The sequence below is a fragment of the Prionailurus viverrinus genome, chromosome B2, assembly GCF_022837055.1.
Source record: "Prionailurus viverrinus isolate Anna chromosome B2, UM_Priviv_1.0, whole genome shotgun sequence".
Classification (NCBI taxonomy): Eukaryota; Metazoa; Chordata; class Mammalia; order Carnivora; family Felidae; genus Prionailurus; species Prionailurus viverrinus.
Genome location: NC_062565.1, coordinates 71,671,509 through 71,697,011, shown reverse-complemented (window position 1 = coordinate 71,697,011; position 25,503 = coordinate 71,671,509). Strand labels below are relative to the sequence as shown.

The 25,503-nt window shown below is 37.3% G+C and overlaps 1 protein-coding gene across 4 annotated transcripts in view; it reads left to right on the top strand.

Moving 5' to 3' along the window:
- Positions 1-24,934, top strand: part of LCA5 (lebercilin LCA5) — a 146,656-nt gene extending 121,722 nt beyond the window's left edge. For 3 of the 4 annotated variants that reach the window (XM_047860415.1, XM_047860416.1, XM_047860417.1), the window contains exons 4-8: positions 8,466-8,603; positions 17,695-17,791; positions 18,499-18,641; positions 20,763-20,895; positions 22,617-24,934. In XM_047860415.1, coding sequence (XP_047716371.1) covers positions 8,466-8,603; positions 17,695-17,791; positions 18,499-18,641; positions 20,763-20,895; positions 22,617-23,488 — 1,383 coding nt within the window. In that variant the 3' untranslated portion in view covers positions 23,489-24,934. The remainder of the gene's footprint in view (positions 1-8,465; positions 8,604-17,694; positions 17,792-18,498; positions 18,642-20,762; positions 20,896-22,616) is intronic. The other variant, XM_047860418.1, reaches the window with a different exon arrangement.
- The last annotated feature ends 569 nt before the right edge of the window (positions 24,935-25,503 follow it).

The window sequence follows — 25,503 nt, the reverse complement described above, 5'->3', positions numbered from 1 at the left end:
TTAAATTTATTGAGAAATTGTTTTGTGGCTTAACATGTACTGTCCTGAAGAGTGTTCATTTATACTTGAAAAGAATGTGTACTCTGTTGTTTTGTATGGAATGTTTTATCTGTTATGTCCATCTGATCTATTGTATCATTCAGAGACATTATTTACCCTTTGATTTTCTGCCTGGATGATATCCATTGATATAAGTGGGGTAATAAAATTACCTACTATTATTGTATTACTATCAATTTCTCCCTTAATGTCTTAATATTGCCTTCATATATTTAGATATTTACAATGTTTACATCCTTTTGTTGGAGTGACCCCTTTATTATTTATGTAATGCCCTTCTTTTGGCCTTATTATAGTCTGTTTTAAATTCTATTTTGTCTGATAGAAGTATTGCCACCCCACTTTTTCTTTTGCTTCTCTTTGTATCATATCTTTTTCAGTGCTTTCACTTTCAGTCCATATGTGTCTTTAGGAGTGAAGTGAGTCTCTTTTAGACAGCATATAGATGGATTCTGTTTTTTATTCCTGCTTGCCCTCTCCCATATCATTTGAGTGGAGCATTTAGACCCTTTATATTTAAAGTAATCATCAATAGTTATGTACTTATTGCCATTTTATTAATTGTTTCTGGTTGTTTTGTTTGTTATCTTCTCTTCACTTTTTTCTTGTGATTGATATCTTTCTGTAGTGTTATGCTTGGCTTTATTTTTTTGTGTATATTACAGGTTTTGGGTTTGTGTTACTATGAGGTTCATTTATAACATATTAAGTATATAGCAGTCTATATTAAGTTGATGGCCCCTTAAGTTTAAACACATTCTAAAAGAAATCTTTTTTTACCCCCTCTTCCATTTGTTATATTTTATACCCTTTTATTCATAATTTTTAATTTTACCTCGAATATAGATTTTTCTTTTCCACTTAAAGAAGTCCCTTTAAAATTTTCTTTAAGGCCAGTTTAGTGGTGACAAACTCCTTTAATTTTTGTTTGTCTGAAAAACTACTCTCTCCTTCTATTCTGAATGATATCCTTGCTCATTGGAGTATTTTTATTTGTAATTTTTTTCCTTTTAGCACTCTGAATATATCAGCCACTCCCTTATAGCCTTTAATGTTTCTGTTGAAAAATCAGCTGATAGCCTTATGGGGTTTCCCTCGTATGTAACTTTTGCTTCTGTCTTGCTGCCTTTAAAATTCTCTCTTTAATCTTTGACATTTAATTTTTATGTGTCTTGGTGTGAACCCCCTTGGGCTACCTTGTTTGAAACAATCTGTGCTCCTGAATTTGGATGTCTATTTCCTTACCCAGGTTAGGAAAACTTAGAGCTATTATTTTTTCAAGTAAATTTTCTGCCCTTTTCACTGTTCTCCTTCTGGGAACCATATAATGCAAATGTCCGCTTGGTATTGTCCATGAGATCATGTAAGCTATACTAACTTTTTGAATGCATTTTTCTTTTTGTTCTTCAGCTTCGGTGCTTTCTGTAACCCTGTCTTTCAGATTGCTATTCCAGTCTTCTGTATCTGCTAATCTATTGATTACACTAGAAGGAATTTTCATTTCTTTATGTATTACTCAACTCTGGTTCTAATTTATATTTTTTATCTCATTGTTGAAGTTCTCACTGCGTTCTTCCATTCTTCAGTCCAGTGTGGACATCTTTATGATCATTACTTTGAATTCTTTACTAGCTAAATGGGTTTATCTGTTTCATTTAGTCCTTTATCTGAGGTTTTTGTCTTGTTCTTTCATTTGTAGTATATTTCTGTGTCTCTTCATTTCCTTGACTTTGTTTCTGTGAATTAGGCAGAATAGCTACTTCTCTTAAACTTAAAGGAGTGGTCTTATATATGGTCACATCCTGTGTAGACTGTCTGTCCCTGGTACTTTAGGTTAGCTGGCTGAAGCTGTATCAGCATGGGCTGTGGTTCTTAGGACACTTGTGCTGGGCCTGCCCTAGGATGGCCAGAGCTGAAGTGGGTATAAGCCAGGTCAGTCCTGGGTCTCCCCATGTAGAGAGCACCCTGGAAGGATAGCCAAAGTTTTGTAGCTGCAAGCTTTGAGAATCCCAGGGCTCTCCTCACAGAGGGTGGCCTGGCATGATAGCTGAATCTGAAGTGGGTGCTAACTGGGGTGTTTTGGGACTCTCCCTGTGGGCCAGCCAGGAGATCCTCCTCAGGGGCACCCTGGCAGTGCGGCTGAAGCCGAGGTTGGGCACAGGTAAGCTTCAGCAGAAACTTTACAGGCCAGAAGGGAGTGGCACGATACATTCAAAGTGCTGGGGTGCCAGGGTAGCTCAGTTGGTTAAGCATCCAACTCTTGATTTCCACTCAGATCATGATCTCAGGGTTCATGAGAATGAGCCCCACCTCAGGCTGTGCACTGACAAGGCAGAGTCTTCTTGGGATTCTCTCTCTCCCCTTCCCCTGCTTGTACACACACTCTAGATAGATAGACAGATAGATAGATAAAACTTTTTTTTTAATTTTAAGTGCTGAAAGGTTATCTGGCAAGGTTATCATTAAGGATTGAAGGAGAGGGAAAGAGTTTTCCAGACAAACAAAAGTTAAAGGAGTTCATTACCACTAAAATGCCCTTACAGGAAATGTTAAATTAAGTGGAAAAGAAAAGCCATAATTAGAAGAACATTATAAAAGGAAAAGATTTCATGAGTAAAAGCAAACACACAGCAAAGGGAATAGAGCAGATCACTTACGAAGCTGGTATGAAGATTGTAAGACAAAAATAGCAAAATTAATTTTAACTAAAATATTAGATAGGGATAAAATTAGATAAGGGGACACACAAAATAGAAAGATGTAAAATATGACAACATAAACATTAAACATGGAGGGAGGAATAAAAATGAAGTTCTTTTAGAATGTGTTTGAACCTAAGTGACCGTCAACTTAAGACTGGTATATACTTAGCATGTTATAAAAAGAACCTTATGGTAACCACAAATCTGAAACCTATAATAGATATACAAAAAAATGAAGAAAAAGTAAGGGAAACAAAACACTAATAAAGTCAGTCATCCATCCAAAGGAAAGAGAGCAAAAGAAAAAAGAAACACAGAAGAACTACAAAAACAAGCAGAAGACAGTTAACAAAATGTCATAAGTATATATGTATTAATGATTACTTTGAATGTAAATGGCTTGAATGCTCAAAAGACATTGTGGTGGGGGTGGAGGGAGGGTTGGGAGGAATGGATAAAAAAAAAACAAGACCCCTCTATATGCTGTCTACAAGAGAGTCAATTCATATCTAAAGACAGACTGAAAGTGGAGAGAGGGAAAAAGATAATTCCATGCAAATGGAAGTGAATATAAAAAAACTGGGGTACCAATACTTAGACAAAATAGAATTTAAGACAGACTATATTAAGAGACAAAGAAGGGCATTACATAATAATATAGGGGTTAATCCAAGAAGAAGACACAATTGTAATTATCTATGCACCCATCATTGGAGCATATACTTATAGACATAAATGGAAAAATTGACAGTAAAGTAATAATAGGTGGGGATTTTAACACCCCACTTATATCAATGGATATATCATCTAGGCAGAAAATCAGTGCCTGCTGACACATTAGACCAGATGGACTTAACATTCCATCTAAAAACAGAATACACATTCAAGTACACATGAAACATTATTCAGGAAAGATCACATTATGCTACAAAACTAGTCTCAATAAATTTAAGAAGGTTGAATTCATGTCATGCATCCATTTCTTTTTTTTTTTATGGTTATTTTTTTTTAATATATGAAATTTATTGTCAAATTGGTTTCCATACAACACCCAGTGCTCATCCCAAAAGGTGCCCTCCTCAATACCCATCACCCACCCTCCCCTCCCTCCCACCCCCCATCAACCCTCAGTTTGTTCCCAGTTTTTTTTTTTTTTAAATCTTTTTTTTTTTTCAACGTTCATTTATTTTTGGGACAGAGAGAGACAGAGCATGAACGGGGGAGGGGCAGAGACAGAGGGAGACACCGAATCGGAAACAGGCTCCAGGCTCTGAGCCATCAGCCCAGAGCCCGACGCGGGGCTTGAACTCCCGGACCGCGAGATCGTGACCTGGCTGAAGTCGGCCACTTAACCGACTGCGCCACCCAGGTGCCCCTGTTCCCAGTTTTTAAGAGTCTCTTATGCTTTGGCTCTCTCCCACTCTAACCTCTTTTTTTTTTTTTTTTTCCTTCCCTTCCCCCATGGGTTTCTGTTAAGTTTCTTAGGATCCACATAAGAGTGAAACCATATGGTATCTGTCTTTCTCTGTATGGCTTATTTCACTTAGCATCACACTCTCCAGTTCCATCCACGTTGCTACAAAAGGCCATATTTCATTCTTTCTCATCATGCATCCATTTCTAGCCACAATGGTATGAAGCTAGAAATTAATCACAACAAAAGAATATGAAAAAAAACACAAACATGGAAGCTAAACAACATGCTATGAAACAACCAAGAGTTCAACAAAGAAATCAAAGAGGAAGTAAATATAGACAGACAGCTTAACAATGTTCCAAAATCTTTGGGATGTAGCAAAAGCAGGTATAAGAGGGAAATGTATAGTGATAAAGGCCTACCTTACGAAACGAGGAAAATCTTAAATAAATAGTATACCTAAAAGAACTAGGAAAAGAAGAATAAACAAAGCCCAAAGCCAGTAAAAGGAAGAAAGTAATAAAGATTGGAGCAAAAATAAATGAAATAGAGACTTAAAGAAAAAATAGAAAAGATCAGTGAACCAAGACCTGGCTCTTTGAAAAAAAAAGAAGTAAATTTGATAAAGCTGTAGCCAGATACATCAAGAAAAAGAGAGAGGACCTAAATAAATAAAACCAAGAATGAAAGAGAAGTAACAACTGATACCACAGAAATACAAAGGATTTTAAGAGACTAGTATGAAAAATTATATGCCAACAAATTGGACAACCTAGGAGAAATGGATAAATTCCTAGAAACACATCATCTTCTAACACTGAATCAGGAAGACATAGAATATCTGAATAGACTGATGACCAATAACAAAATTTAAAAACTCTCAACATACTGGGGCACCTGGGTGGCTCGGTTGGTTGAGAGACCGACTTCAGCTCAGGTCATGATCTCATGGTTTGTGAGTTCAAGCCCTGTGTCGGGCTCTGTACGACTGCTCAGAGCCTGGAGCCTGCTTCTGGTTCTGTGTCTCTCTCTGCCCCTCCCCCACTCACGCTTGGTCTCTCTCACTCTCTAAAAAATAAATAAAAAAGAAAAAAAGAATTAAAAAAAAAAAAACTCTCAACATACAAAAGTCCAGGGCCAGATGAATTCACAGGTGAATTCTCACCAAACATTTGAAGAAAAGTTAATACCTATTTTTCTCAAACTTCCAAAAAATAGAAGAGGAAGGAAAGCTTCCAGATACATTCTACAAGGTCAGTATTACCTTGATACCAAAATAAGACAAAGACACTACAAGAAAAGAAAACTACAGGCCAGTATCCATCATGAATCTAGATGCAAAAATCCTCAATAAAATATTTGCAAACTGCATTCAACAAAATATTTTTAAAAATTTGGGGCACCTGGGTGGCGCAGTCGGTTAAGCGTCTGACTTCAGCCAGGTCACGATCTCGCAGTCCGTGAGTTCGAGCCCCGCATCAGGCTCTGGGCTGATGGCTCGGAGCCTGGAGCCTGTTTCCGATTCTGTGTCTCCCTCTGTCTCTGCCCCTCCCCCGTTCATGCTCTGTCTCTCTCTGTCCCAAAAATAAATAAAAAACGTTGAAAAAAAAATTATTCACCATGATCAAGGATCATGGATTTATTCTAGGATATCAGGGCAATCCTGTATTCACAATTCAATCAACATGATACACCACTTTAAACAAAAGTGATGGATAAAAATCATATAGTCATGTCAGCAGCTGCAGAAAAACGCATTTGATAAAATTCAACATCCATTCATAACAAAAACTCTCAAAGTGGGTGTAGAGGGAACATACCTCAATATAATAAAGGCCATATATGACAAATTTACAGCTAAAATCATACTCAGTGGAGAGAAACAGAGCTTTAAGATCAGTAAAAAGACAAGATGGTCTTGTTCTTGCCACTTTTATGCAATATAGTACTAGAAGACCTAGGCACAGCAATTGGACAAAAAAATGAAAGTCATTCAAACTGACAAGAAACAAGTTAAACTTGTCACTGTTTGCAGATGACATGGTACCATATGTAGAAAACATGACTCGACCAGTAACTGTTAGAATAAATGAATTCAGTGAAGTTGCAGGATACAAAATTAATATGCAGAAGTCAGTTGTGTTTCTATACACTAATAATGAAGTAGCAGAAAGCAAAATTTACAAATTAACAGGGGTGGAAAGAGAGAGGCAAACCATAAAACAGACTCTTGAGGGATGCTGGAGGGGAGGTGGGCAGGGGATGGGTTAAATAGGTAATAGGGACTAAGGGGGGGCAGAAATAGATCTGTAAAGACAGAGATCAAACTGATGATTGCCAGAGGGGAGAGTGGTGATAATATGGGCAAAATGAGTTAGTTGGAGGTACAGCCTTCCAGGGTGGAATAAATAAGTCACGGGAATAAAAAGTACTAAAAGGTACAGCATAGAGATTATAGTCAATGGTATTGTAATAGCATTGTAGAGTGAGATGTTCGCTCTAGTTGTGGTGAGCACATCATAAGGTAGAGAGTTGTGGAATCACTATGTTGTACACCTGAAACTAATGTAACATTGTGTGTCAACTATACTTCACTAAAAAATTAAAACTTAAAAAATGTCACCTTACAGAAATACTTTTTCATATGTACTCTCCCCTACCTCTCTAGTTTTTGAAAACAGATTTTAGATATCCAGTTGTTTTATTCATAAATATTTCAGCTTGTATCTTTCTGAAATATAATGACCTTTAAAACAATGCCATCATCCAGTACCAAGAATGACATCTAAAAAATGAACAGCTTTATAATATCTTCAAATATCTAGTTAGTACTCAAGTTCTCAATTGTTCTTTAGCTATTTAAAGACTTTAAACCATCCATGGGGTGTCTGGGTGGCTCAGTTGGTTGAGCATCCGACTTTGCCTGAGGTCATGATCTCACAGTTCGTGAGTTTGAGCCCCCCATCGGGCTCTGTGCTGACGCCTCAGAGCCTGGAGCCTGCTTCGGATTCTGTGTCTCCCTCTTTCTCTGCCCCTCCCCCGCTCATGCTCTGTCTCTATCTCTCTCAAAAATAAACATTAAAAAAAAATTTAAAGACTTTAAGCCATCCCTAGGGACGAGAAGATCTACATATCTAACAGTACTGATAAAATTAGGGACTTTGAAATAAAAGGCGTATGAAAAAAATACATACAATTAAAAAAAAAAAAACAGCTGACAGACTGGAAAGAAAAAGTGTGGTGACAGAGTGGCGGGAGGTGTGTGCTTACCGCCTGAAGCTTTGGCTGTGCCCATTGCCAGTAGGGGATCCTTGAGTTGTGGAGGGGGAGGTGTTTCCCAGAGGTTCATGGATGATGTCTTGTCAGAATCATGGGGCCTCCAGCAGGAAACAGCATTCCTTCAGTTCTCTTTGCCTCCTTCCCTTTCCTTTCCCTCCCCACAGTCACTGTGGTCTCTCCTCAGAGAGAGTGAGTCCCGCCAGCTGCAGCACATGTGGCCAGGCAGATGACCACCTACCACCTTTACCTTCTGCCTCCTCTGCCAGAAGGTCATATGGGCCTGCCACCACCTCTGCCACCTATCCCACCGGCCCTGGCTCCACAGCCTCCTCTGATGTATAGTTGAGCCACTTTCAGGCGCAGAGATGGATGGCTCCCTCAGGTGTCCTGATGTGCTGTGCGGAAGTCTTTTGGTTCAGTTATGGATACTTGCTTTGTGGATCTGATTAGCTGTAAATTGAAAGGTGGAGAAGAAAAGGAATGGCTCATACCACCATGCTGTTGATGTCACTTAAAAGAAAATATTTTAACCTGAATCTTTTCACAGACCTTATGGAAAATGTTTGAAGACCATGGAAATGACTAGTATTTTTATCTAGAAATAATTTGCAAGGTAATTTCTGCACCTCGAATAGTGCCATGTAATATTATGCAGCTGTATATATTTGCCTGAACTCTGATTCCCAAATATCCGTGTTTCTCATCATATCTTTAGCTGAATTTGCAACCAACATAAATGACTATTCATGTACGCTTCAGACAAATGCTTAAGAATTTATTTACAAGTCGTTGTAAAAAGCAAAAAAAGGACTACCAGGTTAAGGACCTTATTAAATTGTTGGTAGATCTGCTTGCCAGTTATTTTATGTTCATGAACACTAAGCGCAGCCTGATTTGTAGGTCTTGTATGGTACCACTAGAAACATTGTTTCAGTGCTAAGTGCAGTGTTTTACTCTTCAGTTATTTTCGAGTATTATTTTTTTATATGTTTATATACACATCATAGGAACTATCCAAAAACCTTGAGCTGAGTACCAACAGTTTCCAGCGACAGTTGCTTGCTGAAAGGAAAAGGGCATATGAAGCTCAGGATGAAAATAAAGTTCTTCAAAAGGAGCTGCAACAACTGTATCACAAATTAAAAGTAAGTATTTCATTTAAATATATATATATATATATATATATATATATATATATTAGTTGAAAACACATTTCAGGAGGAGATCCAACCTGGTGGAGAAGTAGGGGGACTCAAAGTTCCCTCATCCTTCAAACACAGCCGTGTTGAGGCTAAAAGACTTTGAATTCCAAGAGTCCGGGCTGCAGAGTGACAAAACATCCTGGGGACCCATGGGGACAACCTGGCGGGTCATAGTTGCATGATTGCAAACTGGGAGAGATAAAACGGGCCACATATGCACGGATGGAAGAGATCCCCTTCTGTGGAGAGACAAAGGGAAGAGAAAGAGAGTCTGAGGAAGCATAGGACTATATCTGGACAAGAGAAAAACCACGGACTGGGATGGAGAAAGATCCAAACTCTAACTGTAGGACTTCCTCTGGACTGGGGGCTGGCTGCCCAGTTTGCGCATGTGGAGAGGACAGGAGCCAGCCCCTGGCTTGGTAACTAGTTCAGAGGCACAGTCCATGGTGGGAGAAAGCTATCCCCTCCCTGTATTGCTGTGGGAAGAAGGTATATAACCGTTTCAAAGGACAAAGACTGCCTGCACCCATCAGCCAGAGACCACTTATCAGTGGCATGGAGCTGTACTTCCCCAGAACTAGGGCATGCAGAGCAGAAGCCTTTAAGACATCGGGATTTAAATCCCAGCAGAGCGCCAGGGAGGCATGAGAGTCGGCGGAGCAGGACAAACCGCGCATGTGGCACTGAGGTGGTGCAGAGCAGCACTTCCCCGGAACTGGGGTGCATGGAGCAGGACTGTTTAAAACGTCGGGATTTAAATCCCAACCAAGCGCCAGGGAGGTGCGGGAGTCAGCAGAGTGGGACAAACTGCCTCGTTCACGCCTGTGGCAGTGCGAGGATGGCCTGAACAGAATGGTTTGGGACACCCAGTCCATGGAGGAGAGACTGGGGTGTTGCCATTTTTCTCCCCATCACCAACAAGGGGGGCTTCAGGGAATGGACAGTAGGCCCACAGTGTAGGCTTGACCCACCTACACCAAACCACACCCCTCTGCACCTGGTAACTTCATATCTACTGGAGCAGGATTGATGCTGTGGAACCAGACAGCCCCTCCTCCAGACCAGCGTTTCAACCGGTTCCAAGGCACCCAGCGGTTTTGCATTTTCTGATTTAATTCTTAGACAATTCTTAGTACATATACAGATTCTTTTCTTCCTTTTCTCTTTCTTATTTCTTCCTCTAGTCTGGTTATTCTGGTTGTTGGTTTGTTTAAGCAGACATATTTAATCTATTCTCTTTATACCTGCACCTCCTGGCAGGTATACCTCTTTATACCTCTTCCCCCCTCCCCCCCCCCCCCCCCCCCGATTAACCCATAGAGTTTCTCTGCCTGGTCAGTTTTTTCTTTTTCCCTGCCCCTGTCATCTCTCTTTTTGTTTGGGATAAGGCCTCTTCCATCAACAATGCCACCACCTTTTGTTTTGCTGTAGCTGGTGTTTTTTTTGTTTTTTGTTTTTTTGTTTTTCTGTTTTTTGTTTGTTTGTTTGTTTGTTTTATTTTCCAGGGCTACTTGAATGAAAAAAAGCAAAGCATACCTGGTGGAGGGTCCAAAACATCACTATGAGTAGGGAGATAAAGAACCAGAGTCACAACAACAGAGAGCAAGTAACACACTCCAAAATACACCTCCTGAAGGGCCAGGCCCTGGGCAATGTATGACCCCTCTTTAATATAGTAGTGCTCGTGGGTGCAGGACACATAACAAGCTTTTAAAACATAAGGGACAGAAAACTAGCCAAAATGACAAAACGGAAGAATTCTCCTCAAAAGAAATTCCAGGAAGAAATGACAGCTAAAGAATTGATCAAAACAAATATAAACAATATAACTAAACAAGAATTTAGAGTAATAGTCATAAGATTAGTTTATTTTGCACCTCATTTATGGCATTTTTTAATTCATCATGACTATTTTTTAGTTCCTTGATCTCTGCAGCAATGGATTCTCTGCTGTCTTCTAATCTTTTTTCAAGCCCAGCGATTAGAGGCAGTGACAGTGAGGATTGAAGAGGCAGAGGGGAGAATAAGTGAAATAGAAGATAAAATTGTGGAAAAAAGATGAAGCTGAGAAAAAGAGAGATAAAAAAATTCTGGACCATGAGGGGAGAATCAGAGAACTAAATGATTCAATGAAATGGAATAATAACTGTATCATAGGAATTCCAGAAGAGACAAAGAGAGAAAGGGGAAGAAGGTGTAGTTGAACAAATCATAGCTGAGAACTTCCCCAATCTGGGGAAGGAAACAGACATTGAAATCCAGGAAGTACAGAGAACTCCCTTCAGACATGACTTGAGTTGATCTTCTGCACAACATATAATGAAACTGGCAAAATACAAAGATAAAGAGAGAATTCTGAAAGAAGCTGGGGATATGCAGGCCTTAACCTACAAGGGTAGACATATAAGGGTAGTAGCAGACCTATCTACTGAAACTTGGCAGGCCAGAAAGGAGTGGCAGGAAATTTTCAATGTGCTGAATAGGAAAAATATGCAGCCAAGAACCCTTTATCCAGCAAGCGTGTCGTTCAGAATAGGAGAGAGAAAGATTTTCCCAGACAAACAAAAACTGAAAGAATTCATCACCACTAAATCAGCCCTACAAGAGATCTTAAGAGGGACTCTGTGAGTGGAATGTTGCAAGGACCACAACGGGCCAGAGACCGCACTACAAGCATGAAACCTACAGGTAACACAATGGCTCTAAATCCATATCTATCAATAATAACACTGAATGTAAATGGACTAAATATTGCAATCAAAAGACATAGGGTATTAGAATGGATTAAAAAGAAAACACCCATCTATTTGCTGTCTACAAGAGACCCATTTTAGACCTGAGGACACCTTCAGATTGAAAGTGAGGGGATGGAGAACCATCTATCATGCTACTGGAAATCAAAAGAAAGCTGGAGTAGCCATACTTATATCAGACACACTAGATTTTCAACTAAAGGTTGTAACAAGAGATGAAGAATGGCATTATATCATAATTGGGGGTCTAATCATCAAGAAAACTAACAATTACAAATGTTTATGCACTGAATCTGGAAGCACACAAATATATAAAACAATCACAAACATAAGCAATCTTATTGGTAAGAGTGTGGTAATTGCAGGGGACTTTAATACTCCACTTACAACAGTGGACAGATCATCCAGACAGAATATCAATAAGAAACATGAATGATACACTGGACCAGATGGACTTGGCAGATATATTCAGAACTTTTCATCCTAAGGCAGCAGAATATACATTCCTCTAGAGTGCACATGGAACATTCTCCAAGATAGATGACATACTGGGTTACAAAACAGCCCTCAATAAATACAAAAGAATTGAGATCATACCATGCACATTTTCATTTTTTTTTCAATATATGAAATTTATTGTCAAATTGGTTTCCATACAACACCCAGTGCTCATCCCAAAAGGTGCCCTCCTCAATACCCATCACCCACCCTCCCCTCCCTCCCACCCCCCCATCAACCCTCAGTTTGTTCTCAGTTTTTAACAGTCTCTTATGCTTTGGCTCTCTCCCACTCTAACCTCTTTTTTTTTTTTCCCTTCCCCTCCCCCATGGGTTTCTGTTAAGTTTCTCAAGATCCACATAAGAGTGAAACCATATGGTATCTGTCTTTCTCTGTATGGCTTATTTCACTTAGCATCACACTCTCCAGTTCCATCCACGTTGCTACAAAAGGCCATGCACATTTTCAGATCACAGTGCTATGAAACTTGAAATTAACCACAGGAAAAAGTTTAGAAAGCCTCCAAATGCATGGAGGTTAAAGAACATCCTACTAAAGAATGAATGGGTCAACCAGGCAATTAAAGGTGATACTAAAAAATATATGGAAACAAATGAAAATGAAAACACAACAATTCAAACCCTTTGGGATGCAGCAAAGGCAGTCCTAAGAGGAAAATACACTGCAATCCAGGCCTATCTCAAGAAACAAAAATTCCAAATACAAAATCTAACAGCACACCTGAAAGAACTAGAAGCAGAACAACAAAGAAACCCCAAGGCCAGCAGAAGAAGAGAAATAATAAAGATTAGGGCAGAAATAAACAATATAGAATCCAAAAAAACAGTAGAACAGATCAGTGAAACCAAGAGCTGTTTTTTTTGGAAATCAAACAAACAAACAAAACAAAATTAATAACCCCCTAACTAGACTTCTCAAAAAGAAAAGAGAGAGGACCCAAATAGATAAGATCATGAAGGAAAATGGATTTATCACAACCATCCCTCAGAAATACAAGTAATTATCAGAGAATACTATGAAAAATTATATGCCAACAAACTGGACAACCTGGAAGAAATGGACAAATTCCTAGATACCCACACACTACCAAAACTCAAACAGGAAGAAATAGAAAATTTGAACAGGCCCGTAACTAGTAAGAAGTGAAGAAATTGGATCAGTTATCAAAAATCTCCCAACAAATAAGAGTCCTGGGCCAGATGGCTTCCCAGGGGAATTCTACCAGATATTTAAAACAGAATAAATACCTATCCTTCTCAAGCTGTTCCAAAAAACGGAAATGGAAGGAAAACTTCCAGACTCATTCTATGAAGCCAGCATTACCTTGGTTCCCAAACCAGACCCCACAAAAAAGAATTATAGGCCAATATCCCTTATGAACATGGATGCAGAAATTCTCAACAAGATACTAGCAAATGGAATTCAACAGCATATAAAAAGAATTATTCACCATGATCAAGTGAGATTCATTCTTGGGATGTAGGGCTGGTTCAGTATTTGCAAGTCGATCAATGTGATACATCACATTAATAAAAGAAAAGATAAGAACCATATGATCCTGTCAATAGATGCAGAAAAAGCATTTGACAAAATACAGCATCCTTTCTTAATAAAAACCCTCAAGAAAGTTGGGAAAGAAGGAACGTACCTAAACATTATAAAAGCCATATATGCAAAGCCCACAGCTAATATAATCCTCAATGGGGAACAACTGAGAGCTTCTCCCTAAGATCAGGAACATGACAGGGATGTCCACTCTCACCACTCCTGTTTACCAAGTGTTGGAAGTCCTAGCGAAAGAAGTCAGACAACAAAAGGAAATAAAAGGCATCAAAGTTGGCAAAGAAGAAGTCAAACTTTCACTTTTTGCAGACGACATGATACTCTACATGGAAAACCTGAAAGACTCCACAAAAAGGCTGCTAGAACTGATCCATGAATTCAGCAAAGTTGCAGGGTACAAAATCAATGTACAGAAATCAGTTGCATTTTTATACACCAATAATGAAGCAACAGAAAGAGAAATCAAGAAATTGATCCCATTTACAATTGCACCAAGAACCATAAAACACCTAGGAATAAACCTAACCAAATATATAAAAGATCTGTATGCTGAAAACTATAGAAAGCTTACGAAAGAAATTGAAGAAGACACAAAGAAATGGAAAAACATTCCATGCTCATGGATTGGAAGAATGGATATTATTAAAATGTTAATACTACCCAAAGCAATCTACACATTCAATGCAATCCCAACCAAAATCGCACCAGCATTCTTCTCAAAGCTAGAACAAACAATCCTAAAATTTGTATGGAACCACAAAAGACCCCGAATAGCCAAAGGAATTTTGAAGAAGAAGACCAAAGCAGGAGGCATCACAATCCCAGACTTTAGTCTCTACTACAAAGCTGTAATCATCAAGACAGTATGATATTGGCACAAAAACAGACACATAGACCAATAGAATAGAGACTCCAGAATTGGACCCACAAAAGTATGGCCAACTAACTTTGACAAAGCAGGAAAGAATATTCAATGGAAAAAAGACAGTCTCTTTAACAAATGGTGCTAGGAGAACTGGACAGCAACATGCAAAGAATGGAACTGGATCACTTTTTTACACCATACACAAGAATAATCTCAAAATGGATGAAAGACCGAAATGTGAGACAGGAAACCATCAAAACCCTAGAGGAGAAAGCCGGCAACAACGTCTTTGACCTCAACTGCAGCAATTCTTGCTTGATACATCTCCAAAGGTAAGGGAATTAAAAGCAAAAATGAACTGTTGGGACCTCATCAAGATAAATAGCTTCTGCACTGCAGTGGAAACAATCAGAAAACTAAAAGGCACTGACAGAATGGGAAAAGTATTTGCAAATGACATATCGGACAAAGGGCTAGTATCCAAAATCTATAAAGAACTTATGAAACTCAACACCTGAAAAACAAACAGTCCAGTAAAGAAATGGGCAGAAGACATTAATAGGCACTTTTCAAAGATGACATCCAGATGGCTAACAGACATGAAAAAATGTTTAACATCACTCATCATTAGGGAAATACAAATCAAAGCCACACTGAGATACTACCTCACACCGGTCAGAGTGGTTAAAATTAACAACTCAGGAAACAACACATGCTGGCGAGGTTGTGGAGAAAAGGGAACCCTCTTGCACTGTTGGGAATGCAAACTGGTGCAGCCACTCAGGAAAACAGTGTGGAGGTTCCTCAAAAAATTAAAAATAGAACTGCCCTATGACCGAGCAATAGCACCACTAGGAATTTATCCAAAGGATACAGTTCGTAGGAGTGCTAATTCATAGGGGCTGTTTATAGCAGCACTTTCAACACTAGCCAAATTATGGAAAGAGCCTAAATGTCCATTAACTGATGAATGGATAAAGAAGATGTGGTTTATATATACAATGGAATACTACTTGGCAATGAGAAAGAATGAAACCATGCCATATGCAGCAACATGGATGGAACTGGAAGGTATTATGCTACGTGAAGTAAGTCAGAGAAAGATAGATATCATATGTTTTCACTCATGTGGATCTTGAGAAGCTTAATAGAAGATCAAGGGGGAAGGGAAGGGGAAAAAAATAGTTACAGTTAGAGAGGGAGGGAGGCAAACCATAAGAGACTCTTAAATACAGAGAACAATCTGAGGGTTGATGAGGTATAGGGGAGAGGAGAAAATGGGCGATGGGCATTGAGAAGGGCACTCCTTGGGATGAACACCGGGTGTTATATGTAAGCGATAAACCACGGGAATCTACCCTGAAAACCAAGAGCACACTTTACACACTGTATGTTAGCCAGTTTGACAATAAATTATATTTTAAAAAAACACAAAAAACCTTAACATTTTAAAACACTTACTCATATTTGTGGGGGCCAGGGTGGCTCAGCCGACTTCAGCTCAGGACATGATCTCACAGTTTGTGGGTTCAGGCCTGCATTGGGCTTTCTGCTGTCAGCACAGAGCCTGCTTGGAATCCTGTTTTCCCTCTCTCTGCCCTTGCCCCGCTTGTGCATGTGCTCTCTCTCTCAAAAATAAGTAAAACGTTAAAAAAAAAAAACAACTTTAAAAAAATGTTTAAAACATTTACTCACATTTGTAAGTTGGTACTATGTAATTTACACCAGGGTGCCTGGGTAGCTCAGTCAGTTGAACGTTCAACTCTTAATTTCAACTCAGGTCATGATCTCATGGTTCATGGGATTGAGCCCCACCTTGGGATCTGGGCTCTGTACCCTGCTAGGGATTCTCTCTCTCTCTCTCTCTCTCTCCTCCCCTCCCCCTGTCTCTCTCTCATGTTGCCCCTACTCCAGGCATGCATGTACAGGCACCTGCATGTTCTCTCTCAAAATAAATGAAAATATTTTCGAAAGGAGTTAATTTATAATATATATTGGTTGAAAACTCAACATTTTATTTTTTTTTTAACTTTTTTTAATGTTTATTTATTATTGAGAGACAGAGAGAGACAGACTGTGAGCAGGGGAGGGGCAGAGAGAGAGGGAGACACAGAATCTGAAGCAGGCTCCAGGCTCTGAGCTGTCAACACTGAGCCTGACGTGGGGCTCGAACTCACAAACCAAGAGATCATGACCTGAGCCGAAGTCAGATGGTTGAGCCACCCAGGCGTCCCTAAAAAGTCAACATTTTAAAGCATATTTGTAAGTTGGTACATTGTGATTTACAAAATTCTAATATTCTCTTTGGTACTTTTAAAGAAAAGTTTTGGTAATATAGTCACTATAACACATGCCAAAACTGAAAACATTGAATCCTAATAGGAATGATATAACTGAAATAAGTTATGAAATCCTAAAAGGAAATTATGGGAACTGGAGTTTTTCCCTGTTGCATGGTTGAATAATCCAATGTTCTTCCTCAGATAACCCCATGATTATTTTAAAAGTTGTTTCAAGTAATGCCCTTCATTTTCACAGTGTTGAGAGGAAGCATTCACATTATTTAATTTTGTTAAAGGTGTTCTTAATTCTATCCAGAGGTCATTGATGGCTGGAAATTTTGTGCAAAATTGAATGTTTATTCATTATCTTACATAGAATTTTCATTTTGTTAATCAAATTCTCAGACCCATAGTCCCAAAATGATAAAGAATACTGTGTTTTAAAAAGCGTCTAGTTTTGGGGGTGGCTCAGTCAGTTAAGCATCCAACTTCAGCTCAGGTTCATCTCATGGTTCATGGGCTCCAGCCCTGCATTGGGTTCTGTGCTGACAGCTCGGAGCCTGGAGCCTGCTTCTATTCTATGTCTCCCTCTCTCTCTGCCCCTGCCCCACTCGTGCTCTGTCTCTCAAAAATAAATAAACACTGAAAAAAATTTTTTTAAACCTCTAATTTTTAACTAATTCAAAACCCACATTTGAAAGATGCTAACAAAATTATTTTGGTCTCTGTTACTAAGTCTGAAAGACAGTTTAAGATAGTTACTAGCTCCATCAGGTAGGAGTGGGTAGAAAATGAATTTTGCCTTATTTATGCTCATTTATTTTGATTGCCAGTACATATTGCACTTTTTAGGGAGAACCATTTCTCTGCCCTAACCTAGATGTTCTAAAGACATTCCTTTCTATAGTTTGGTAGGTAAGAAGGGAAATTGAACTAGGTATAATATATTCCAGTTTGGTGAGGAAAATACCAGTTGATGAGGTGAGAATTTTTGTTTTATTTTACACTGATACTCTACATCCTTAATTGTATTATGGGTTTCTTTTCAGGAAAAGGAGAGAGAACTGGATATAAAAAACATATATTCTAATCGTCTGCCAAAGTCTTCTCCAAAGAAAGAAAAAGAACTTAGATCAAGAAAAAATGGTATAGTGGCTATTACTGTTGAAAAACATATTGTAGTTGTCACTTATTAATAGTAAAATCAAATAATTCTGAAGTAGAAGGCAGGCAAAGGGGAAAAAACTTCTTTGAAGTAAACTTAAATTTCCTCGTAGCTAATTTTCAGAAATCTTGTCAACTTTCTGTTTTTCCTGAGGTCATTAAATTATGTTTTACATAATTTTTAATTTTTTTCTTATAATTATTTTTGAAACTTTTATGAAAATATGTAAGAATACTTCTGAGCGGAGATTGATTATATTACAATGAACCTTTATTATGCATCACTTAGCTTTAATAGTTACATATTTTACTAATTTTGCTTCATCTATTTTTTTCTACTTCTAGAATATTTCAAAGTAAATCCTAGCAGTCATTTCACTCATAAGTACTTCGGTATTATGCATTTTTTTTTGCTTTTTTTTAAACAAAAGTATAAATTTTCCTTTTTTGAATTGCAGAAAGTTAAAAACAAATTTTGTAAAAGCTTAATAGGGTTTACCTGTTTAAATTATTCTCGAGTCACAGAATTGCCAGTTAACCCTAGAAACAAAAATAGTAATAGTGGGTAGGCACAGAGCTGAGCAAAACATGCATTATCTCATGTAGATGGTGAACATATAGCAGTTAAATTCCATGTCTTAGCACTGTTCAATATGATTAGAAAAATTCTTTTGTAATTTTCATGGTAGCTGCATGCCAAAGTGATTTTATAGACCAGTGTACAAAAGGAGTACAAACCAGTGACGACTTCGAGCTGGAAGAATTTCCTATAACACCACAAACAGTTATGTGTTATGAAAACAAATGGGAAGAACCTGAACGTCTTACTTTGGTGAGTTTAGAAACATGATTAGGTACTAAACTCTAGGTTTGAAGCTATTCCAAAAAACATAGTATCAAGTGTTTTAAAAGTTAGCAATGAAGCTAGTGCCATAACTGAAAATATGCAAGTAGCCTTTTCAAAAGAGGTAACACCTATGTATTTTATTAAATCCCTTTGGATCAACTCTTAGTTCTCATTGCATCTTTCAGATGCTTCAGGAAGGTTAGTTGTACCTTCTGGATTGGAGATAGCAGTTTCTTACCTTTTATGTAATCTAATAATAATAAGAAGAATCAGATATCTAATAATCAGATATCTAATAATCAGATAATCTAAAAATCCTCCTTGCCCTTATGTTTAATAGTAAATTATAGTATTTTTCAAATGATTTTTTACAATTAGTCAACATATTTTTTTGGCCTTATTATATGAGAATTTTATAGATTAATTGAATGTTGAGCAAAGTCTTTGCAGTTCAATCTGACTTTATATAACTAACCATTTAAATTAGAGCGAAATTCAGGGGAGTCTGTATTGGACCTTCATCGAAAAGGACTTTTATACTGAATACCAGAAGGTTCTTTTCTCTAAGAGAGTTCTATATTTTGTGTTTACAATTTAAATCCCAAAGAAAATAATATACCAGGGATCCAGCATATTTCACATATTCCTATATTTTTGTGCCCTGTAAGTTTCCCAGTGACCCTGAGCTCTTTTCTTGTGGTAATACCAGACAGGATGGTCTGATTTGATTCTTGGGCTGTATGTGCTAAGTGTCTTTCTTCCTATATTTTCACTGTCATTGAAACTAGATCATGTTTTCTTTTTGAAGAGGGTAAAGTGTGGAATAGAAACTCATTCTTAACTTTAAAAGGATTAAAAAATAGTCTTTATAAGATTCAGCATGAACAGTAGCAACCTGATATGGTGAAAAGAGTACAGCCTTGGAGTTAGCACTGTTTTTTAATTAAATTCTGGTTCTAACATTTTAGTTGGGACTTCCTGGAGCCTCAGTTTCCTAGTGTATAAAAGAGGGATGGGCTACCCATCAGGGTTGTGGTAATAACCAATCACAGAGTTTATAAGGCTCTTAAGACTTCATGCCACTTTAAAGGGTCTTAGCAAATGGTAATGTTATTAAAGTACAGACCAATAAGTTCCTGTTGGAAAGAGACCCCAAATACAGTGGCTCAAACAAGATGCAGATTTTCTTTTTTATATAATAGATTGAAGGTCAGTGTGTAGTCCAGGATAGGTAGATAGGTTTATTCCTTGGCAGTCATCCTTTGTCTTAATGTTCTTCCATCTTAAAGAGTGTAGTCCTCCTCTGTATGGTTGGAATTGGCTCACCACCCTTGTGAGGAGGAGGAACAAAGTGGAGGGCAAGCAGCTTTTGTTTTTATAAATGTGATCGGAAGTTGCATCTGTACTTTCACTCACATCCCTTTGGTCCGTTTAGCTCCAAGGGAGGTTAGCAAATGTAGTCTCTACTTGAGCAGTCCTATGCCCTGCTAAAACTCTCAGGGATTCTGTAACTAAAAAGAAGAGGAAAATTGATACTAGGGACAATTCTCTGCTATACTTTGTAATAGGTATTTTACTTTTATTCAGAAAAATTACACACACATGGTAAAGGGACCATAAGGAACAAGTAATTTTGGGTTTACATTTTATTTATTTAAATATTTATTATAAAATTTATAGTATAAACTTGAAAAATTCAGTGCAGTTGTTACTGCCTGTATTATAGCTCAGCACCTTCTCCCATGGCCTCTCCGTACGTTGTTAATAGCCTTTTCTGGTTAACTGAATCGGATTTTGCTGTGCAAATGTACAAAGCAAGGATACTTCTGAAACATATCTCTTCAGAATTGTTTGTAGAGTATTGGCTTTAATTTTATTGGTTCTAATATGTCTTCTACTTTTTAGAAAAATTTGAACTAAAATAATCTTATGTGCCTTTGAAGTATCTTTCAGAGGGTGGTAACTTGTGATTTACTGCTTTATTAAATTAAAATTTAGTTTCTAACTTGGTGTCATACTTAATGGGAGATAAATCTATGATATTTAAATGGCTTTTTCTCCCTTTTAACTTGTGAACTTGCATTTAAAAATATATATATGTAATAGGACCTGGAATTGCAAGAAAGAGGTGAGCATGAAGAAGCAGGGATGCTAAACCCAATTGTGAAAAGAGAAGAAAAATTTGTGAAAGATCAAGGATTCCGTGTTGTAAAACAGGAGGTTGAGAAGCTGGAGGATGGTAAGAAAACAATTTGTTTAATCAAGAGATGAATCAGCATCTTTTGGTAAAGAAAGGGTTAGCATCCCTTAATATTCTCATATTTTCCAGCTGCACAGTGAATTGGTTATACAGAATAAGAAAAGGTTGATACCGTGTTGGGGGATGGTCTTTTAGGAATCAAACATTTCAATACAGTTTTTAAGGAAGGGAGAAAATGACTGTTAAGTTGCTATTTGGGGTTAGGTAATAAGGACAGTTACCTTCAGAAAGTTCGGATGAAGTAGAATTCCGATGAAAGGGAAAATTTTTGTGTATAAATTAACTAAAACTTGATGAAGAGATAATCAAAGACAATACACTTTATTGGCTTGACCGTCAGACTGGCCAAAACATGAAAATCAATGAATTATGAGGCCCCGAATATATTCCTGTAAGTTTTCTTTGGTTTTAGTATGTAAAACAAATCTAATGTATTCAACCATGAGTATGGAAGTTTAGGGAACCAACTCATACAGTTTCAGATATTGAAAATGAAGTTCAGGAATAAATTCATTTCCATCTGGATAAAATATCTTAAATGTATAGGTGAGAGGGATCCTGGACTTTAATCCTCTGCATATATTTCATTAGTCTTACAGAGAAATCCTTTTTTTTCCCCTTAAAGTTAATGGAACATAAAACTGTCGCCTAACTATTGCTTCAGTTACTGTATATATGTGTATTTTTAGTGTCTGTTTAGAGCAATGTAACAGGTAAATTAGAAAATCTATTCCCGTTGGCTAATGCACAAAGGGAGATGCTTCCACATGTTAAAATATAGAATAGAAAATTAGGTAGTATGTCCGTTGTGTCTAGGTACTGAGAAAAGGAATAAAGTAACAGAAGACTGGTCCTTTCTTTCCATCTTATTGATTTTTTTTTTTTTCTGGGGTTTGTATAGAATGGTCTCTAACATCAGTGAAAATGTTCTAAAGCTTCTAAAGCTTCTAAAAGTTGTATATCTCATGCCCATACCTTAAAATACTTCCATGTGTATTGTTCCCAAATAAGGACATTTTCTTACATCATTCCAGTATAGTTTTCAACTTCAGAAAATTTAACTTTGATACAACACATTTGTCTAATCTGCCGTCCATATTACAGTTTTGTCAGTTGACACAGTATTGTCCTTAATAGCATTTTCTTCTCCATGATATGATCATGAATTGCATTTAGTTCTCCTATCTCTTCAGCCTTCTCTAAATATTCTGTGAGATTAACATTTTTGATGAATAAAGACCCATTTTTTAAAAACTCCTCATTTGAGGTTTATCTGAAGTTTTCTCTTAGATTCAACCTAATGTATCTTCAGTAAGAATACTATATATATGATGTTGTGTCCTCATGGTATGACATCTAGAGTTTCAGTTTATTTTTAATTTTAAAATAAACTCACCCCATCCATCTATCACTCTCTATTCAGTGTACCGCACTATATTAGGTATAAAAAATAGAGACCCTTCTTCCCTATCTCTAAACTGAAGAACAAAATTCTTTCTATAAATGTGAATTTTAAATGCAGTACACATTAAGTATATTCTTTTTGAATTCCAGACTATCAAGTATAGCAATGAAATTTACAGTGTTCATCTTCACTGTGCTGATAGTTAGATAGACTGTTTTGTAAAAGATGAGAATTGAGTTTTCCTAAAGATATTGACTCCTATAAAATCTCATTTTTTTAATTTGATTTCATGCAGAGTGGGAAAGAGAAGAACTTGCTAAAAAGGAAAAAGACAAGGTATCTTTGCTGGAGAGAGAAGAAAAGCCCGCATTGGAAACTGGAAGATACCAAATGGAAATGTACCAAATTCAAAACCTTGGTAAATTAGAAGAAGAGGAAGAAGAAAGGCTGAAGAGAGAAATGCTACTTGCTAAACTGAATGAAATCAACAGAGAACTTCAGGATTCTCGGAATCTAAAATGCCCTCCTCTGCCATTGCCACCTGATTTGGAATCAAAACTGCACTTCCCAGAGAGAAGCCCCAAAACATCCATGTTCTGTGAATCCTCAGAGAGAGTGTTTAATGGGCATCATTTGCAAGACATCAGCCACTTTGCTACAAAAGGAGACGGTCAGAATCCAGGAAGTATTAGAAGCCCAGCCTCTCCAAATGAGCTTGCATTTGGCAGCTATGTGCCTTCATTTGCAAAAAACACATTTGCAAAAACGTCAAATCCATTTAGCCAGAAGAGTGGCCTTTTGGATCTCCAAAGAAACAGTATAGAGAAACTTGGTAAAGACAGTGTAGATTTAATTACAAGAAAAGAGAAAAAAGCTCATCTGATGGAACAGTTATTTGGTGCCAGCGGCAGCAGCAGCACCGTTTCCTCTAAAAGCAGTGACCCAAATTCTCTGGCTGCCGGCAAAGGAGACTTTGACTCTCTCAGTTTTCCCCCTGGGGATAAGAGCAGTAGGGATAGAGAACGTGATGAAAATGACGACTTTTTCATCAGCGAAGGAAGAAGTTTTAATCTAAATAGACACCGATTGAAACATGCAAACAGTAAACCAGCAGTAAAAGTAGTTGAATCTGTAGAAGATGAAATTGAAGAGGTAGTCCTGAGATGACTGATGACAGTATATACTTTTTCCAATTGTAAATATTAAAATATTTTAATACAATATTTATTATACACATTTAGAATTTTTAATATGAAAAGCCCTTATTAAGGAATGATTTTTAATAGAGAAATACAGTATAAATGAAAAGTAGATCATATCATGCCACATAGCTAGTTTGCCAAGAATGAAGGAGACTTTTGAATGAAACCAAAAATAGAGATGTATCTTACTTGGTTTTGACTTTTTATTTACAAATAGTTTTACCTTTTAATCAGATCTATAGGAAGTTTTACTCCATTGGAGTTCATATTTATTTCCTATTTTTATCCCTATTTGTTTACTTATTTTTGGTCATATCCTTACTGACCTAAATATAGTCTTCCTCCTGAAAGTTGAGTGGAAATTAAGGGTGAGAGGCTCTGGGTTAGGAAGCATAGCTCCCAGATGGTGGAGAGCTGGTGCTGCTTAGCAGCCCTGTGCTCCGTGGGCAGGACAGGGGTCCCTTTCTAACAGGGCAAAGCTGAGCTACTCTTAAGTGGGAGCAGTGACAACACAGGGGCTGCATTTATGAGCTGCATTAAATCACTTACCTACGACTGTGCTAACATATTAAATTCAGAAGACATTTGTCTGTTTGAATGGATAATTCCCCTATCATGGCTCCCGGAGGCTTGGGTATCCTCTCCTTGTTCTCCTACACTCTTTGTATCACAGTGACTGGGTTTGAGATTTCATAGCCAAATACACAAAACTGAAGAGATTTCATCCTAATATAGAAACTCAATTATGTTTTCAGAGTATGTAACTTGGAAATTCTAGTATATATTTTAAAGTTTGAACTTACGTCAAAACCAACAATAGACAATGAGAGTGTAATACTGTTGGACTTGTAGGACTAATTATAAAGCAACCTTGGGTTAAAAATGTTTTAGAGATGGGCTTCTGCCTTGCTAAGTAGGGCGGATGTTTTTCTGTTGAAATGCATTGGTCTTCTTTTGCTCTTTGTAGCTCACTTCATCTGCAGAGGAGTTGATGACCTTGGACTGCTGGGTATGATTGGTCTTTAAGAAGCAGTAATATACCACCAACCATGGAGAAAACACTGTTAAAATGAAGAGTGGTGGAAATAGTGTGTCAGGGGAAGCATAAAAAAATGTAGATTGACACTTATTCTAAAGTGAGCTTTTTTTCCTTCAAAAATTTCAAAAATTTAGTATGTATTTGCTAATGGTATGATTTCTGATGCCAAGTATATATACTGATAGATGAGGGGACCAGAGTTCCTGTTTTACCTTGAGTTCTTATGAATGCTGATTATTGAATATAATTTCATAACTATTTGGCAAGACTTACCTGGATAGGTCTCTAATGAAAAGATAGGCTATCTGTCATCTTCTAAATTGTGTTACTGTCATTGATTGGGAACAATCTCCCAGAAGTGCTAAACTACATTAAATTTTTTTTTTAGTAAAGAGGTTTGATGTCTGATTAAAAAAAAAGCTTGTTGCAAATCATTCTAATATATGTAAACCACATTATCATAATTCAGTTCTTGATAAAATATTATGTAATGTTAATTTTGTTCATAGCTGCTAATTTTTCTGCCAAAAGTATTCTGATTTTTAGGTTGTTTTAAGAGGCTTTTTAAAAGCCTTTTAGTAAAGTTTTATATTGAGATCATTTAATTAGTCTCTTGTTTTTTTTTCTACATAATGTTTTCTAGTCTCTTTCACCAGATATAACAAGACAGGGTTTTTAAAATTAAACCTAAAATTAAGTTACAGACTTAGAAGTATTATGGTGTTAGGCATTAGAATTGGAGATTAAAATGCACACAACAGGTTTTTTTTTTATGAACAAACCTCAGAGAGTAAATCGTTTTTTTTCTAAATGTCAAGATAAATTTGTTATTTGTACTCAGAACTCTTAACTCACGATGGCTGTTTGATACCTTAAGTCACTCAAGAAATTCATGGTAGAAACAGGACCAGCAGTGTTAAATTTTACTTCTTTACTCACCT